The following is an 18,828-nucleotide window of genomic DNA, read 5'->3' as shown; positions in this document are numbered from 1 at the left end:
GCTGTCGACTCGATGGGCGCCACTCACTTGCACCGACGAAGGCTGATCTAGTGGCGGATGGGAGGCCATGTTGGTTTACATAGATGCATGCCAAACCCACTTTGCACACGCCGGCGGCTGCAAGGTGGCTGACACTCAGTTGGTCGGCAGCCGCTGGACGACGGCAGCCATCTCCTCATCCGTATATACCCTGAAGCCCTTTTCTTTCGTAACGCTGGCCAGTTGTACGTTCTTGGAATCCAGCTTCTCCTCCATGACCTGTTTCAAGGTCTTCAGAACCAAGGTCTCGGCATCGGTAATGGTTAGAGACTGCGAGAAGTGTTAGAGGCCAGATCAGAGCTCTCGCCAAGCGCGTCGTGCGCGCCCAGGGGTGGAGGCCGTGGCCACGTACCTTGTGATACTCGTTCTGCAACTCGGCTTGAGCACCCTCCGAGCCGGAGCCGATGGCCTTGGCATCATAGCGGTAGAAAGTACCGCTGGGTTCCGCGTGGAACAGCTGGGGTCCCTTCTCATCGAAGCCGGCGATCAGGAGGGCAACGCCGAACGGCCTGCTCATGACCGTCTCCTCACCTTCGGCACCCTCACCGAATCGGAGGGCCAGGTCGCAGATGGCCTGGGTGCAGCTCTCAACGCTGAGGGGCTCGTTGTAGTTGAACGCGTGGCTCTGGCACTCGACGCGGGCGTGCTCCACCATGGAGCGGGCGTCGGCCTGGAGGCCAGACATGGCACAGCCGATGTGGCGATCGACCTCGACAATCTTCTCGACGGAGGAGGTCTCGAGGAGGGTGGAGGTGACTCGCTTCTCGACGCCAAGGATGACACCTTCGGAGGTGGCGACGCCGATGGCGGTGGAACCCAGCTTGATGGCTTCGAGCGAGTATTCGACCTGGAAGAGACGACCCTCGGGGGAGAAGGTGTTGATTCCCCGATCTGGAAGAAAACGAGAACAGGTTAGCAGGAGAACCTCTCTGGAACAGCTCGGAGCATTGATGGGCAGCTTGCCGTATTCGGATCTTGCCATAAACATCTTGGCGGTTGTGACGAAGGTGAGGAGGGAGCGTCGCGCAGGGAGCTGGAATAGAGGCAGAGACAGGAAACTGCCCGGCAGGAGTCGAATTGAACGGGCAAAGCAAGCGTTTTCGTGCGGAGCGGGTACGGGCTCAATCGGGGGAGTGGCTGAGAGGCTGCGGTCCGGCGGTGGATGATGAACAATGTGCAGTCAGCGAGCTTGATGGAGTGAGTGGTGGTGGTGAGCTGCCGTCAACGCTAGGCAAGCAGCGGGCCTACGCACCCGACCCACGCTAACGAAGCAACAGCGCAGCAGCGGTCGCTAGTTATACAGCCATTAGGTACCGCCCGCTGTTGCCGATGCCTCCCTAGCTGGATAACTTTCAACCCCCGGGGAGCGGGAAGGAAGTACTATTCCTCCGAGATGGTAGGTTCAGTGCTTCAGTAATAATGTACTCAAGTACCAAGTACTTGTACTTACTACTACAACACAACTACTGTAAGTACACAGTCACCAATGTACAATACCAGGGTACCTGCTCCTGGTACTTTACCACAACGCGCTTCAACGGACGCGATTGTCAAGTAAACTAGTCATGGCAGTTGCGAACGAACGGTAGATCCCGAACCCCACGTCTTCTCCATACACCTACTTACGTAGATACCTTCCGACACTTCCATGCCTACATGTTCACTTCTCTGTACACTTACATCCCCGCACGTACATACATTCTGCACGATTACAGCTGGTTAATGGAAAAAAGAGAACATAGGATATCGACGATTTGATCCTTTGACAAAGGGATACGGACACGAGTGACAAGGCAGCGCTCGGTCTGCGGCAGAGGCTGGACGCGAACCAACGAGCTGCCGAAGAGGGTGCACCATCGACTTCGCATGAACGCATGAGCGAGGTCTTCAGCAGCAAGACAGCCGACAAGGCACCCCCGATGCTGCCGGCCAACGGCCAGCACCATGTCCTCGGGCGCAGCGAGAGCCAGCCGGCCCTACACGCGCGGTGACGAAGGGCCTCGGATGTCGAACGCGAATGTGAGCGCGAGCGCCAGCCTCCGGAGCGAGCGAGATGACGCCAAGGGTGCCCGATCTCCCCAGACAGACAGCAAGTTCTCCGGCACGGCCCATAAGAGGAGTGCGTCGGGCAACCCGCGTCCGACGGCAAGGGCGATCGAGGGCAGGCGGTACGAAGAGCGTCGGGTTACGGAGAGGACCTATGTCTCTCGTATTGAGAGGGTGCCACCTGCAAGCCCCGGCAAGCAGCAGAGGCAGAGCGGGCCGACAGAGAAGAAGGTGCCCGAGTTGCGGCGGCAGAAATCAGCAGAGTGGAAACAGAGTGACCGAGAGCAGGGATCGGAACCATCGGCAGGTAATTCGTTCCCTCCGTTGGGGATCTCCAGCTGTTAGAACCACACGCATTGACACGAGAAACAAGCAGGTTGGATGCCCGAAGTGACGCTACTGCCGCACTCATCGGCTCCCTTAGCCTCGAGGGTGTCGATACCGCCCCTCGCCTCCACCGTTCCACAGGCGCCCCAGCCGATCCCTTTGATTGAGCTGTCCCTCGAGGCCCAGGAAGCGGCCATGGTGGAAGATTTACTCTTCGTCTTCATGGGCTTCGAGGGACAGTATATTCGCTTCGCCAAGGGATACGACCCCAACGAGGAGCGTGATCGCCTGTCGGGTCCGACCTTCAAGATCCTGCCGGGGCTCGATCCAAGCCTGCATGATCTGACAACGTCCATGCTCAAGATGGCAACATACTACGCCGCCCTCGAAGCTTTCGTCGACGTCCAAAGCCGTGCAGACTTTGGGCTCGTCAACCATGCGCTGTGTGCCTCGATTCGCAAATTCCTCCAAGACTACCTGATCATGATTGCCCAACTGGAAACCCAGTTCCTCACAAACGACACATTCACCGTCCACGTCCTCAACATTCACACCATCTCCACCAGCCACCTGATGCTGCAGCTGTACTCTCTAGCGCAAGAGCTGCTCAAGAGGAATGCCCTTCTCGACGACGAGAGCGAGGAAGAAGGGGATGACAGCGACGATGACTACGACAAGGTGATTGAGAGGTTGACGGACGGTGGCGAGCTGCTCCCCGGCAGTATGACGGCCAAGAAGATTTGCAAGGGTGGCGTCGTCCTCGGCCTCGTGACGAAGCGACTCGAGAGCATGTCGGGGGACCCGGCCGCCCGAGCGCTGCTGACCTCGCTTCTGCGGGAGGCAAGCCGACCGTACATGGTCATGCTGAACGAATGGCTGCACCGAGGAGCCATCAATGACCCGCATTCGGAGTTTCTCGTCAAGGAGCAAAAGAGCATCCGACGCGAGCGGCTCGAGCAAGACTACACGGATGAGTACTGGGAGAGACGCTACACCATTCGAGACCACGACGTGCCTCCGCAGCTGGAGGCCGTCAAGGACAAGGTCCTCTTGGCTGGCAAGTATTTGAATGTCGTTCGCGAGTGCGGCGGCGTCGACGTGAGCCAAGTCGTGACTCGCGTGCCAACCTCCTTCGACGACAGCAGGTTCTTGGAGAACGTCAACAACGCGTATGCCCACGCGAACGAGTCCCTGATGCAGCTCTTGCTGACGACGCACGCACTGCCGGCCCGGCTGCGCTCCATGAAACATTACTTCTTCCTCGACCCCTCCGACTACTTTTCCTACTTTCTCGAGCTCGGCTCCTCGGAGCTGCGGAAGCCGGTCAAGTCGGTCAACACGACCAAGCTGCAGTCCCTGCTTGACCTCGTCCTCCGCCAGCCCGGCAGCGTCGTCTCGCTCGACCCTTTCAAGGAGGACGTCAAAGTGGAGATGAACGAGATCACCCTGATCAAGTCTCTGCAGCGAGTCGTGAACATCACCGGCATCGAGCAGGGAGAGTCCCTGCAGCCCATCTCGAATCAGACCGTAGAAGGTGACAAGAACGCCGTCGGCTTCACCTCTCTCCAGCTTGACTACGCCGTCCCCTTTCCCGTGTCGCTTGTTATCAGCCGCAAGACGGTCTGGCGATACCAAGCCCTCTTCCGCTACCTCCTCTCCCTGCGCCATCTCGAATCTCAGCTCTCCTCGACGTGGCAGACGCAGACCCGAGGCATAAGCTGGGCTCACAAGGGACCAAACCAGGCGCTCGAGATCTGGAAGCGCAGGGCATGGACCCTCAGGGCGAGGATGCTTGTCTTTGTACAGCAGCTCCTGTACTTTTGCACCTCAGAAGTCATTGAGCCCAACTGGACAAGGTTCATGGCCCGGCTCGACACGAAAGAGGATGGCCAGGATGGGACAAGGCCAGCCACAAGGACGGTGGACGAGCTGATGCAGGATCACGTAGACTTTCTAGATACCTGCCTCAAGGAATGCATGCTAACGAACAGCAAGCTTCTACGAGTACGGCTTCCCATTCCCTTTTCATCGTCGCTCAGTCGACGCATGTATCTTGTGCGAACCTCCTGCTAACATACCTGCTCACAGATTCACTCCAAGCTCATGCAAACATGCACCATCTTCGCCGCCTACACAAACTGGCTCACGCGCGAGCTCGAAAGGCTGGACCCGGACCTGTCGGCCGAAAACAAGCCCAGCACCATGACGGCCGACCAGTGGAAGCGATTTCAGGCTGCCAAGGCCTCCTCCCAGCGGACCGCCCAGAACCAGGACGCGGCGGCGTTGGTTATTTCGCCTGATGATGCCGAGGCCCGTGTCCGCAACCTTGCCGACATCATCCGCAAGTGGGAGGGCAACTTCAGCCGGCACCTGCAGATCCTGCTCGATGCGCTGAACCACTACGCTGCGACCGAGACCGTCGTTCTGCTGAGCCTGTGCGCGCGCTTGAGCACAGCAAACCAGGGCACCGAGTACGCGGGGCTGAGGACAGAGGACGACACTGCTTGACCTAGAATGCGCTGGTGAAACCCGCACGCCACCCTCTCATGTGCCATGTCGGCACGCGCCAAGAGAACTGCACGAGGAAGAAAGAAGGGTATTGTTATCGCGCATAAGAGTTAATGCGTCTTTCGCATCTTGTATCGTTAAGTCCATGTCCTCGTAAAGCACCTTCCCTCTCTATGTGCCTTTGAGCTATCGTGAGAGTCGCCATTTTTGAAAGAAAGGTATGTACATCTAGACGAAGGCCCACGTTCTCCTTTAACGCCAACCACAGATCTACCACCCCTAGAATCTGTAACAAAGGATGGCTCTGCCAATCATGTATCCACGGCGTCCAGTGCACGCCCATGTTGATGATTAACGCCGAGTATGCATCGTGAAACAAGGGCCGTCTCGCTTTTTCGCCTCTCGTCCATTGATCATCACCAGGTAAAATATATTGTCATCAGTCGTCACTTGAAGAGGCTGCGCAGGTCCATGAGCTTCTGCCTCGCGGCTTCAGCCTTGTCTAGTCTCCTGTTCTGGCCGTCCATGCTGAGGCTGGCCAGTTTCATCTTCTTGTCTTGAATCTCCAGCATCTTCTCCTCGAAGCTGTCCCGCATGATGTACCGAACCGTACGGACGGGACGCTTCTGGCCGAGCCGGTGGACGCGATCAATAGCCTGCGCCTCGGCCGCCGGGTTGTACTGCGGCTCCATGACGTAGACGCTATTGGCGGCCGTCAAATTGAGGCCTAGACCGCCGGCCATGATGGAGACGAGCAATACCTCGACGCTGTTCTCCTCGCGAAAGCTGTCCATGGCCGCCGTGCGAGCGGCGCGCGACATGGTACCGTCAAGCCTAGCAAACGAGATGCCAGCGGCGCCGAGGGCCAGCTCAATGAGGTCCAAGTGCGATGTCCAGCCAGAGAAGACGACGGACTTGAAGGGGGGCTCGGACGGGTTCGAGGCACTGGCTTCTCTCGACTTCATGAGATCTTCGAGCAGTGCCTTCGTCTTTGTGTGAGGACCTTCATACTTATCCTCATTCTTCCGCGCGTTCTTGGCCTTGATCTTGGCAGGCCCGTCGTGTTCGGCGTCCACGTCGTCGCGGCGAAGCTCCACAAACTCGAGGCGAACCGGCGAGTTGCAGACGGGGCATGGTCCTGTGGACCGATTCGGGTGTCGCATAGCTTCGGCTCGTTCCTGATATCCCTTGAGGCATGAGCGACAGACGACGTGGAAACAAGGGGTCATGTAGCCGAGAATTTCATCTTGAGATTCCGCGTCCAGGCTCTGTCCTTCGCTCGCGTTGAGCTTCTTGCTGCAATCTATGCAGGCATCGTTGTTCGTGTCTTGCATGAGCGAGAACATGTCGTGGGCCTTTTGATGCGACAAGGTCGGCCCACCAGCGTCGTCGTCGTCGTCAACATCAATGGCCATCTCCGCCGACATGCCTCTCAGGGCGGCGAGGTCTTCGTCGTTGAGGAGGTCTTTGCCATGCGCGCAGAGAAGCCTGAGGCGCAGGATGGCCTTGAGAATGTGGATGTAGGTGTTTCCTCCCAGAGCCTTTCCGATGTTGCCCCCGGCAAGAACCCTGACGCGGTCCTGGGCATTCCTCGCAAAGAGGTCATAGACGGCGCGTTCGTCGGGGCCGAAGTCGAGTTTGACGACGAGATCCTCGCGCGGGGGCAGGTTGATCTTGTCCTTGAGGCGGCGGAGGGTGATGGTGTCGACGAGAACACGCAGCTTGGGCACAATCTCCGGGTCGCAGGCCTTGAACGGCTCCACGATGTAGCGGTTGAACTTGGGCCGGTCGTGGAAGGGATGCAAGCGAAGGAAGGCCAGGAGGGCAGCCAGGTCGTCGAGTCGGTTCTGCACGGGGGTGCCCGTGACGGCCCACCTCCGTTCGGCCTGGAGTCGGCACATGGCCTTGAACTGCAGGGTCGACTGCTCGCGGATCATGTGGGCCTCATCGAGAACGATGCGGAACCAGCCAATCTCCTCGAGGGGAAAGACACCGTCCTTCCCCTTCCGACGGGAGCTGAGCTCGTTGGAGACGGAGCCGTAGGTCGTGATGACGATGTCAAAGGAAGCGAGCCTGGCAGGGTCCTTGATGCGGCTCGGGCCGTGGTAGATGTGATAGGAGAGAGTATCGGGTTGGACGTGCTGCTTCATCTGTTCCTCCCAGTTGGTGATTGTGCTCAAGGGACAAACGATCAAGGTCGACTTGGCTTGGTGCACGACGGGGGCGGGGTCAAAGGTGGACTGCTGCTGCATCATCAGGCCGTCATCCCGGATGGGCCTTGGGTCGGCAGGCGGGCGCTGAACTGGGCTGAGGAGCGCCCATTTCCGGGCATCGTCGCGGGTGCTCGCGATGAGCGACAAGATGCTGAGGGTCTTGCCGAGGCCCATCATGTCGGCGAGGATTCCGCCGCGCGTCTCGGGAGGGGCCATGCGCTGCTCCTGTCCGGTGATGGCATTGGAGTATACCTGCTCGCCTTTGGCGTTCCGCTTGATCTTCCAAAATGTGGTGATGCTACTCTCGCTCTCCTGCTCACTCAGGGCCTTTTCTCGCATCGTCATGAAGTACAGTCCTTGCCTCTGATGCTCGAGCAAGGGCGTCATGATGGTCGGATCGGGGTCCATGGTAGGGATATTCTCGTTCCTCTTGAGCGAATCGAATACGCCCATGACTTCGGAGCGAATCTCCTCGACCGTTCTGTTGGCGATGCTCGCGAAGGAGGTCTGGGAGGCTGGCGGGTACGCCTTGGGCGCCGGTGGGCAGTAGAGGGTGGTGTGCGGGTTGTAGACCTGAATACCCTTCTGAACGAGGGAGGGCGCGAGGAGTTTCAAGCTGTACTTTTGGAGCAGAATGCCCACGTTCTTGGCGTACCTTTTCGGGCCATACATGGTGACGTCGAGGGGATAGGAGCGCGAGATGGGTCGGCCGGGTTCCTCACCCGCCCGCTTGGGCTGAGGCGGGATCCGACATTCGGTCCTCAGACGGATGTTGGTATCGAGGAGGGGGCAGAAAGCGGCGGCACTAGTGGGTTCGACGAGGCCGACTATATCGCGGGTGTGATCCGCCGCTTGGATTTTGAGGGACACCTCGCCAACCTGACGCTTCAGATTGATCTTGATGCCCGGCTGATAGCTTGGGCCCCAGAGACTCTGCATGCCAGGTTTCGGGGCCGGGACCTTGAAGCAGTTGATGGCGCTCTTAATCATGCCATAGCAGACCTCCTCGTCCTTGGGATCGGTGATTATCATGACCTCGTCATCGTTGGCTGGCAGGGACAAGCCGTCAGCGAGGGCTAGTCCTGCGTCGTGCTCGAGAGGGAGAGCTCGAGAGGAGGAAGAAGATGACGGAGTGGAGGATGAGCGCTTACCGGCAGTCAAGTCGACGGTCGAGGAGGACTGAGCGGCCGCTTCTCGCTTGTCGTTGAGGTAGCTGGCGGCGATGCCTGTGCCGCCACCGCCTCCACCTCGAACGGGGATATTGTTGGCCCTAGCGGCAAAGTCCTGGCCGTCCTCGGTCTTGCGGCGTTTGGCCTGGGGAACGGAGGAGCGGTTCTGGACATGGTTCATGCGTTCGACCCAGGTTCCAACGCCGTTCGAGGCCGAGAGGTCGCTGCTGCAGGGGGTGGAGGTGCCGCTGGGCGCGCCGCTGGCGGACGAATCGTCGGCCGTCGCAAACTGGAAGACCAAGGGGTTCGCGGCACCACCGGAGCGATCTCTCGACGGATGATGCTGGGCAAGCAGCGGATGGTTCGAACCCGTCGCTCTCAGGTCGACGGCGCTCGTGGCTCGGCGACCCGGTTGGAGCAAAGCGGCCGGGTCCCAGGCCGGCAAGGATCCGGGAGGCTGCGACGATCGGCCTTGAAAAAGATGATGGCTGTCAGCGTGGAGGAGAGCATGATTGGGTGGGTGCCAAGTCGGTGGAGCCGCCATCGCATCACTCGAAGCGACGAGGGCAGCACTCGCACTCGTACGCATAGTGGCACTCGCAGGGAGGAGCGTAGGGCAAATACCATTGGAATCCATGTTATCAGCGGAACCAGCTGGAAGTGAAGACTGCCTACTGCCGCCAAGGATGAACGGACTCCGCCGTCATCACAAGCGATGATGGTAGGACGGCCGGCGTAGGAGAACAAGGTGACGAAGGGAGGAGGAGAGGCAGGCAGGCGTGAGAGAAGCACGATTGGCTTTTGATGGATAGGTAGGAGTATTGATGAGTGGGTCGAAGGCTGAGGCTGGGTGCGGAGGCGAAGGTAGGTGGGTGGTGACTGGCGACGCGGGCAGTGGTGAATCCTGATTCTTCCGTCAGCATGGAAGACATCAAAACTCGGAATGGATTCGGTGTTCTTGGGACAGACCTAAAGAAGACGAAGCAGGAGAAAGAGGAGGAGCAGGAGGAGCAGGAGGAGGAGGAGGAGGAGGAGGAGGAGGCGTAAGGAGGAGAAAAGTAACAAGGAAATATAAGGAAAGGAAACGGGAAACGGGAACGGCGACGGCTCGGCTGAAGTAGATAGGCACGCAGGACGATGCCGCTCCTGGGGGTGAATGGAACGGGTGAGCGATGCTCAGTAGAAATGGAAGTGAGCGGCGGAGGAGCGGCGGCGGCGGCGGCGGCGGGGGATAGGAGCTGGGCGCAGTGGAGAGGTCGCGGACGGATAACGGGACGAGACAATGATCGGCGGCGAGTCGAGGCGATGCAGGATGGATGGAGTTCAGGCGAGGCGAGTTGAGGTGAGGTGACGAGTGCCTTGGCGTAGCAAGGTGGGTGCTACGGCTGGGTACCTACGCCAACGCAGGGTGCTGGAGGCTGCTGTAGGCTGCTCGGTGCTCGGTGCAGGGTGCGCTGCAGTATGCTGGATGCTGGATGCAGATTGCCGCGTCCATTCATCTGTCCGTCGCTCCCCTCCATGACGCTGTGGAACGTACGAGTCAAGGTCAGCTGGACCGCACTGTTTGCAGTTCGCAGCCCGTTAGCGGTACTCTCTAACTCTCTATTGGCTGGTGCAACCCCCCCCCTCCAATCCGCCGCAGTGGTCTACGGTCTAGTTTGCCCTCCGTCGAAGGGCACGTGCAACGACTCGACAGTGACGAGCCGAGGAAACATGTACCTGCACGTCGGTGCGAAAAGTTAGTTACCGCTTCCTACAAAGTAGTTGCTGTACTTGCAGTCTACCGCATCCCTAGGTTAGTAACAGACGCGGCAACTACTTTTCGACCCGAGCACGACGCAGGCACAGCTAGAGGGCCGTAGGCATGGGTGGTGACTTGGCTGCACAGTGCGTGCACTGGTACTCTGCAAGTACTTGTGTCCGAGTCGTTTGCTGTGATACCCGCCAACCACGGAGTACCTTGGTGTCAAATGTGCTAGAGGTTCACTGTATTCGGTGGGTAGGTAATAGGTACTGCCAGTTAGAGTAGGCCGGAGGATGAAAGCCATGTGTCAGGAAGGCATGAACGAGCCAGCAGGAACATACTAGGTCGGTACCATTCTAGCGGAAGCCGTGGCACCTGCCAGACTGTACAGTTTGGCGCATGTGCATTGTCCCCTACAACAATACTGGTATATGTACTGTGCACGAGTAGCATTACAGTACTTGCACTAAGCCTATCAGTATGTTTGCGTTTGGAGGTGAGTATTTGGAACGGAGTATGACTAACAGAGGTGGTAGGCAGTTACAAAGTTCAGTACAAGAATTGCTAACAACATCTGACGATCAATCGATGGAGCTTCACCTGCTAGCTACGTGCCCTCCCCTCCCCCTACCATTGCCGCAAGCACCTGGATTGTTTCCGACCTGCACCTCCGTAGCATCTGGTATTCGCGTATCGGGACTAGGTGGGTACTAGTCGCAACTGCTTGTAGCAGGTACCCCATCCGCCAAGAGATAGGGAGCAGCGAAAGCCAAGCTCGAGAGGACGTGATTTCCAACACAAGTGCCGCGATAGGACGTGCTGAAATGCAGTCGGCCGGACCTTGAATTCTCATTAATAATCTACCGTCGCTGTCACCCTCAATCTCATCCACACGTGCAATTCCCGAATTTAGAGATCCCAGTACGGAGTAGCGCAGGCCCGTTCACTTCCTCCATGCCCTCACTCCTCCACTTTGTCCATACTTGAACAATGTCTGCCAGCTGCGACACCAAAAAATGGAGGTTTCCGCGAGCCATGTCGATTGCAGGGTAGAGACCTCCTTTCGTCTTTTCCGACGAACACGATATTCAGTACTCCGTACGGAGGGCCGAGGTCGTATTTGCCGTTTGTCCTGGGCGGGAACGGAGCCGGTGCGGTGTTTCCAAAGCCGTCAACGCGCAGCGCCTGCCCCGCGCGGTCAGCACGTGATGGGATTTTTGCCAACATGACCAGCCACGATCGGAGACGACCTGCACGTAGCATGTGAATAATATCGGGAGCAGTGCGACGCACTTGGATCGTAAGTATGCCATGCAGCCATCCGTGGGTACATGCACATACTTGCTGCACTGTAATTTTGGGTAGGGTACGCAACACTCCGTGCCGACGCATCCATCTACATGTGCGCGGGATTGCACGCGGGAGGGAATCCAGGACCGTGTCTGGCATGGAATGTGACATGGGCAAATGAAAGTTGGTCTGAAGGTGCTCATCATCAGCCGACCAGACAACATTGTGACTTTGCGTCATCAAATCGGCCAATGACTATCTGAGAAGTAGTGTGCGAGTGCATCCGGTACAAGTGGCAGAGAGAGGAGAGGCTCTTTTGTTCCGTTGACACCAAGTAATCATGCTGCTAGTACTCCGTACTTGCCATACTTGTACTTGTAGTTAGTTGTAAGTGCTGCATGCAAGGACTCCGTACATGTACGAAGTACAAGTATTGCCACGAGTGAGTTGTGTTCCGTAAAAAGTAGAACCAGGGAATAGTATTAGTATAACAATATATAATTACATACTTACTCCATACTCCGTACACTCGGCAGGTCAGGAGGAACTGCTCCAGTTGTCCGTCCGTCTACTGTAGCTGGCTGCCAAGCTTTCCAACTATTATTACTCCGTACGGAGTTCTGTAATAATGACTATTATTTACTGTACGGAGTACATACAGTACTTGCGTACCCGTCCCCCCCCCCCCCCCCCCCAAAGAGCTTATGTAACACACCGACTACAGTACTGCACAATAAATTAAATATATGGAGTGCAGCAGGTGTACTTGTGCAAGTCCACCGCGCAGCGTCCCCAGCACAGGCACGGACTAAGTCAACGCCCGCCTTTCCGTCCACGATCTCAATTTTTGCCAACGTGCCGTCTCCGTTCAAGCAAGCAGGTTGACCGTGCCCCACAGTTCAACTACAGTCAACGGCAGTGCGCGCACACCGCACACAGCAGCGAAATCTTCAGACTTGAATTCCCCTCTCGCTGGCTCAGCGGACCGGCGAAGATGGAAATCACAAGCATCGTCGTCCAGGGTCGCGACCAGGCACTCCTCTACGGCGACTACTCGACCTACCACTCCCAGCTCGCCAAGCGCCTGCTCAACTCGCGCAAGAAGCTCGGAATTGCGACGAAGAATCGGGGCAAGTTCCAAAAGAAGAAAGATGTCACGCCCGAGGACGTTGCCGGCAATCATGAGTGAGTAGGCTTCTCCCAGGCGTGGCCCGCCCGCCGCGTCGACAGCCGGCTTCCCGTCTACCCCGCCGCCGTCGGCTGACGACGGATCCAGATACGTCCGTCTCCTGCTCCTTGCGAGCGAACGAGCGTGGGCGCAGGCCATGAGCATAAAGTCGGCCCATACGACGGGCCAAAAGGGCATGTCGAGTCGTGCTCGATCTCACATCGTGTCGAGGCTCGGCAGGGCCGCCGCCACCGCCCAGCAACTGCTCGACATTCTCTCGCAGCGCCAAGTTTCCGGGGCGTCGTCGACCGATGTCCTCGAGGCTAGGGCGTACGCCTCGTTGATTCGAGGAAGCATGCAGTTCGAGAAGCACGCCTGGGAGCCCTGCGTCGAGCACTACGCCGTCGCCCGCGTCATCTACGGCGCCCTTTCGACCGCCGGCCAGGAGCAGGTGTTCAAGGATCTCTTGTCCGACACGATAGACCCCTCGATCCGGTACGCCGCCTACCAGTTGCGCACGCCCCGGACCGTGCCCATCCCCACCATTGCTCGCCAGGCGTTCCCGCGTGCCGACGGCGATCTGGTGCGAGAGATCAACGAGCTCGACGGCAGCCTTCTGGCCGAAGCCGACGACATGTCCAAGGCGGGTTCGACGGCCGACGGTGCGCCGAAGACGCTGACCTGGCGGGAACGCCAGGTGCAGATCGAGGATGCCCAAATCTCGCTGGCCTGGGCATCCGTCGGCGAGGCCAAGTCTCGACTGACGCAGGCCCTGGCCAAGGCGAAAGAGATGCACCCTTACAAGGTGGCGGCCGCCTACGACGAGATCCTCACGGCGACCCAGGATGCCGTCGACGCGACGAAGCAGGCAATCGACGAGCTCAAGGGCGAGGGCGTGGCCCAGAGCGACGCGAGGATGCAGCGCCTGCAAATCACCCGGACCGCCGTCAACTACGAGATGATCAGCTGGAGAATCGGCCGGAACCGCGTGCTGACGGGGCGTGACGACGGTGCGCCGGATGAGTACGGCTCGTTGAGGCGAAAGAAGAGGCGGAACCCGGCGCCTTCGGACGAGGCAGAGGCGGGAAAGGAGAGGGAGAGGGATCTGCCTCGGAGCAAGAAGCTGGCGAAGCTCAAGGAAAAGGTGGCGCTCTACGACGGGACGCTGCAGAACCTGCAGTCGGTCAAGGAGCTGCCTGGTGTCGCCGCCGACGAGGGCCTCGCGACGAAGCTCGACGCCTTCGACAAGTACTTTGCGTCGTTGAAGTAGGCCCGACTCCCCATTGCCCCTGCTCGCCCCCCTTCTCTCCTCCTCCCGCGCTAACCCGACGGCCAGGGCCCTCTCCATCGGCCGGTCGCACGCCATCGTCGGTCAGTTTGTCAACGCCTTGGCTTTGATCGACTACGCGTTCAAGCTCTGCGAAGGGGCCGCATCGAGACTGGTGGGCAGCGACGATGACGCCGACGAGTTGCCATTGAGCATGGACGTCAGCCCGAATGCCGTCAACTCTCTCGGCACCTTGCTCCGGGGCGAGCTGCAGCGTCACCGGGCCATCGTCCACCTCAACAACCTCCGCCAGGAGGAGAAGGACAGCAACAAGAGCGAGCGGCTTGCCAGTGTCCCTCTTATCGAGCGCTTGCACGAGTATCCCGCCCACGGGGTGGATTTTACCAATCTTGTCGAGTTGCCCCCCAAGCCGAGGCTGATTCCCGTCAAGCCCATCTTCCTCGACGTTGCGTGGAACTACATCGACTACCCGGGCAAGTCTGGCGCATCCTCGCCGGCCGCGACCTCCGAGCATACGCCTCCGCCTAAACGAGGCTGGTTTGGCTTCGGCCGGTCGTGAGGAGGAGGGAGGGAGGGAGGGAGGGATGTATAGCACGAGTGGCTCTCGGTGCGCTGTTCACTCCGTAGTCATGTACAAACTGCTCGCACTACGAGTGCCGCATGTCCCTACAACTGCGATAAACCGTTCTTTGTACCGCGGCGCAAGAGAGGACGGGATTGCATGGGTCAGCCGTCATTGGCAGTCGTTGTGTGAGACATTTAGATCGATAAACGTTGGCACCGTTCCTGTGAGCGAGCTGACTAAATTCTATCTCTACCCTAACAGCACAACACGCGAACATGCTGAGTGTGCATTGCATGCCTTGGACCAATAAGTGTTGCACAAGCAAGTACGGAATACTCCGTACAACCACTGTAGTCGCCACTGGAGTCGGTCTACGTACATGTATAGGCCCTCTGTACGGAGTACTCCTTGCTCTACTATTACTGTATACGTACCTGGACAATTCTCTGCAGATACTGGCCTTCTACAGCGTAGTGCTTGGTGCAAGGTAACTGGCAATTAACTAGTGCTCGTACGGGCTGTAGCTTCGACAACCCTTGGGAACCCGCACGAGACATGTTTCACGACCTGCTGCGTTCCTATCCGGCTTTCGATGGAATGACCGCCCAGATGGTCGCTCCAGAGGGGCAACAATCACATTCCCTAGGCCTTCATGGAGACGTCTTTAAGAATCGAATGTCCTCTCAACGTCGAGCATCGGCCTCACCTCGTTTCTCGATGCCGGAAATCCTCAACGATGCGTGCAGCGGTCCCTCGATGAAGCGGACGGAAGCAGACGGACGTTGAAAAAAACGAAGTAGACAACGAAATAAAAAGATAAAAGTATATGCGGACGCCTGCGGAGAACCTTCAGCATGTCGCCACGCCCGCCGCCGCCTGAGGCCTTTGTCAACCCTCTCCCGCCACCGCCGCCGTCCTCCTCCTGGGCGTCATCGCCGCTTCTCCTCCTCCGCTCCGTCGTGCCGACTCTCCCTTCTCTGCCGACATTCTTTTTCATCCTCGGATTCCTCCTCGGCCTTATCGTCGCCTTAAACCTGCACCGCGAGTTCTTTTCCCAGAGTCCAGGGGAGGGAAACGATGACGAGATTCATCACCACCAACTTGGCGCTCCGAAAATTCCTCACCCTTCTCACTGCCAACACCACCATCGCCACCACCTGACACTCAACCGCCCGTGTCAACACATTGCGAAGACACACCGCAAACGACCCCTCTACGATATCGCCGGAGGGCTACTCCACCTCGCCCCAGGGCTACCGCGTCCCCGACCAGCCATCTGCGTCCACTGCCTCGTCGCGCGCGTCGCCGAGGATGCGAGCCAACCGCCATCGCTGTCGTATGGGTACATGGACGATGAGAATCTCGTGGTAGAAGTTCCTCTGTCGGGGCGCAAATGAGGTCACGCCGTGTAGCAGCCGACGGATGGCCCTGTTCCGAAGCAGGCCGTGAGCTTCACATCCATGCCCTCCTGGGCATCCGTCTTGCCAATGGGCAAAATCGGGGCGAAGATAAGACCGGAACCGGGAGTCATCATCCATAGACAGGCGGTTCCTTTCACCGTATTCTTAAAAGAGCGCAGGGAGCTGCTCGTGGCGGATCGGTTCAATACTCATCGCGCGTCGGCCAATTGATATGTAGTAGATATTAAATGAATATATCAAACAATACACAGCCGTCTTTGCGCATCGTTCCCTCGCCCATATGACAAAGTATCGAGTATGGGTTCACTGAGAGCGGCATGCCATGGCATTGGGAGCTTGCAATATCCGAACCTCGAGCTTCGTGTCAGTCGGCCAGGGCGAAGGCGAAACGGCGAGTTGTGAGGGGAGAGGTCTGTTTTATCTCATCATCTACTTTTACATGTCCTGTACATTCCAAGCCGCGCAAAACAAAATGGGAATAATGACCCCGGAGTGACAATGCCATAATCTCGTAAAGACAAGCAGAGATGAAATCTCGCGAGTTTTATGCTCCAACGCCACAATACCCGCCAATGAGGAACCTGGGTACCGATGTGGCAATGCAGCGGAGGCGGTATATGAGTACAGTTGGAAATACAGACGCAGGAAGAAGGAAAGGGACCAAGGTCGCTCCCCGCGATCCTCGAACGGTCGAACGGATATTCACAGCAGCCAAGGTGGCGCCGCTCAAGGCTTGCTCTCATCCTTCTTCTCGCCCTCAGGCGCCTGCTGCTCGCCAGAGGCCTGCTGGCCCTCGCTGCTGCTGCTCTCGTTGCGGGCCTTGTGCATCTTGTCGAAGAGGTTCAGACTCGCCATCTGGAGCTCGTCCGTCTTCTCCTTGATCTCGGCGGCCGTGGCGTTGCCCTCGCCCGACTGGCTCTTGGCGACGAACTCGCGGAGGCTCGTAATCTTCTCCTTGATGCCGTCGGCCTCGGTCTTGTCGAGCTTGTCGGCGTACTCGTTCAGGGCACGCTCCGTGTCGTTGAGGACGCTGTCGGCACGGTTGGCCGCCTCAATGGCCGCCTTGCGATCCTTGTCGGCCTCGGCGTACTTCTCCGAGTCCTCGACCATCTGCTGGATCTCGCTGTCCGAGAGACCGGAGCCGGAGGCGATGGTGATGGACTGGTCCTTGTCCGTCGACTTGTCCTTGGCGTGGACGTGGACGATGGAGTCGGCGTCAATGTCGAACGTCACCTCAATCTGGGGGACGCCGCGATGGGCCGGAGGGATGCCGACGAGCTGGAAGTTTCCGAGCATCTTGTTGTCGCGGACGAGCTCGCGCTCGCCCTGGTAGACCTTGATCTCGACGGCCGTCTGGAAGTCGGCGGCGGTGGAGAAGGTCTGCGACTTCTTCGTCGGGATCGTCGTGTTGCGGTTGATGAGGCGGGTGAAGACACCGCCGAGCGTCTCGATACCGAGCGAGAGGGGGGTGACGTCGAGGAGCAAAAGGTCCTTGACCTCGCCGGAAAGGACGGCACCCTGGATGGCGGCGCCGATGGCGACGGCCTCGTCGGGGTTGACCGACTTGGCCGGGTCGCGGCCGAAGATGCTCTTGACCGAGTCGGCCACCTTGGGCATTCGGGTCATTCCACCGACGAGAATGACCTCCTGGATCTCCTTGGCCTGCAGGTTCGCATCCTTGAGCGCCTTGCGGACGGGCTCGATGGTGCGCGTGATGAGGGGGTCCACCATCTTCTCAAGCTGGGCGCGGCTGAGCTTCATGTTGATGTGCTTGGGGCCGGAGGAGTCGGCGGTGATGAAGGGCAGGTTGATGTCCGTCTGGAGCGACGAGGAAAGCTCAATCTTGGCCTTCTCGGCAGCCTCGCGGATACGCTGGATGGCCATGCGATCACCCGACAGGTCGATGCCCGACGTCTTCTTGAAATCCGCCACCATGTGTCGCACGAGGTGGATGTCAAAGTCCTCGCCGCCGAGGTGGGTGTCGCCGTTGGTCGACTTGACCTCAAAGACACCGTTCTGGATCTCGAGGATGGAGATGTCAAAGGTACCGCCGCCGAGATCGTAGACGGCAACGATTCGGTCCGCCTCCTTCTCGAGGCCGTAGGCGAGAGCGGCGGCGGTAGGCTCGTTGACGACGCGAAGGACGTTGAGGCCGGCAATCTGACCAGCATCCTTGGTGCTCTGGCGTTGGGCGTCGTTGAAGTAGGCGGGGACGGTGACGACGGCATTCTTGATGGGCTTCGACAGGTAAGCTTCGGCCGTCTCCTTCATCTTGTTGAGGACGAAGCCGCCGATCTGCGAGGGCGAGTACTTCTGATCACGAGCAGAGACCCATGCGTCGCCGTTGGTGTGCTGGACGATCTTATAAGGGACCTCCTTGATGTCCCGCTGGACCTCGACATCGGTGAACTTGCGTCCTATCAATCGCTTCGTGGCGAAGAGTGTGTTTTCCGGGTTGACGACGGCCTGTCGCTTGGCGGCGACACCGACCAGCCGCTCGCCGTCCTCGGCAAAGGCGATGACCGAAGGGGTGGTACGGGCACCTGCAGGTTCACGTCAGCAAAGGCTGCAGGCTAGTTGGTGGCCGATAGGTTGTGGGGGGAGCTACCTTCGGAGTTTTCGATGATGCGAGGGACCTTGCCCTCCATGATGGCGACGGCCGAGTTGGTGGTGCCGAGATCGATACCGATGACGGCGCCCTGGACCTTGCCTTCGCCCTCGCCGGCAGCCGTAGACTCATGGCGAGCGAATCTGGAAGCCAGAGGTGCCCTGGCAAAGGCCGAGCGGCTTGTGATGGGAGTAGCTCGGGGAAGCTGCCGTCCAGACACGTTAGCAGGGGTACAGCAACGTTGAGGTCGAGAGGAGTAACGTACAGCCCGGGAGAGACGCGAGGACAGCATCTTGAGTGTGAATAGGAGAGTGTACAGGTGAAAGATTAAGGAAAGGAAGCAGGCACGCTCAGAGAAGAGGTATGGAGGGAGGCGGATGGGGATGGGGATGGGACGAGATGGGATGAGTGGAAATGGAGTTGCTGAGAAGGGGCGAAGCGA

The 18,828-nt window shown here is 58.7% G+C and overlaps 6 protein-coding genes across 6 annotated transcripts; 3 read left to right on the top strand and 3 right to left on the bottom strand.

Annotated features, from left to right (window-relative positions):
- Positions 1-135: 135 nt before the first annotated feature.
- Positions 136-1,027, bottom strand: DCS_00551 (proteasome component PUP2; the record flags this gene model as incomplete). Its single annotated transcript, XM_040797890.1, has 2 exons — positions 136-309; positions 392-1,027. The coding sequence occupies 2 exons, from the start codon at positions 1,025-1,027 to the stop codon at positions 136-138; spliced, it is 810 nt and encodes a 269-aa protein (XP_040658773.1).
- Positions 1,028-1,983: 956 nt separating this feature from the next.
- On the top strand, positions 1,984-4,920 carry DCS_00550 (uncharacterized protein; the record flags this gene model as incomplete). Its single annotated transcript, XM_040797889.1, has 3 exons — positions 1,984-2,392; positions 2,459-4,416; positions 4,501-4,920. The coding sequence occupies 3 exons, from the start codon at positions 1,984-1,986 to the stop codon at positions 4,918-4,920; spliced, it is 2,787 nt and encodes a 928-aa protein (XP_040658772.1).
- A 446-nt stretch (positions 4,921-5,366) lies between these two features.
- Positions 5,367-8,939, bottom strand: DCS_00549 (SNF2-related protein; the record flags this gene model as incomplete). The annotated part of the gene is made up of 1 exon (XM_040797888.1): positions 5,367-8,939. One exon carries the CDS (start codon positions 8,937-8,939, stop codon positions 5,367-5,369), a length of 3,573 nt encoding a protein of 1,190 aa, XP_040658771.1.
- A 3,391-nt stretch (positions 8,940-12,330) lies between these two features.
- On the top strand, positions 12,331-14,351 carry DCS_00548 (Signal recognition particle 68 kDa protein; the record flags this gene model as incomplete). Its single annotated transcript, XM_040797887.1, has 3 exons — positions 12,331-12,521; positions 12,613-13,770; positions 13,841-14,351. The coding sequence occupies 3 exons, from the start codon at positions 12,331-12,333 to the stop codon at positions 14,349-14,351; spliced, it is 1,860 nt and encodes a 619-aa protein (XP_040658770.1).
- Positions 14,352-15,211: 860 nt separating this feature from the next.
- Positions 15,212-15,754, top strand: DCS_00547 (uncharacterized protein; the record flags this gene model as incomplete). The annotated part of the gene is made up of 1 exon (XM_040797886.1): positions 15,212-15,754. The coding sequence occupies one exon, from the start codon at positions 15,212-15,214 to the stop codon at positions 15,752-15,754; it is 543 nt and encodes a 180-aa protein (XP_040658769.1).
- A 750-nt stretch (positions 15,755-16,504) lies between these two features.
- Positions 16,505-18,678, bottom strand: DCS_00546 (heat shock 70 kDa protein; the record flags this gene model as incomplete). The annotated part of the gene is made up of 3 exons (XM_040797885.1): positions 16,505-18,321; positions 18,387-18,591; positions 18,652-18,678. 3 exons carry the CDS (start codon positions 18,676-18,678, stop codon positions 16,505-16,507), a joined length of 2,049 nt encoding a protein of 682 aa, XP_040658768.1.
- Positions 18,679-18,828: the final 150 nt, after the last annotated feature.

The sequence above is a fragment of the Drechmeria coniospora genome, chromosome 01 (assembly GCF_001625195.1).
Source record: "Drechmeria coniospora strain ARSEF 6962 chromosome 01, whole genome shotgun sequence".
Taxonomy (NCBI): Eukaryota; Fungi; Ascomycota; class Sordariomycetes; order Hypocreales; family Ophiocordycipitaceae; genus Drechmeria; species Drechmeria coniospora.
The sequence above is the reverse complement of the archived record's forward strand: the minus strand, read 5'-3'. Positions and strand labels throughout refer to the sequence as shown.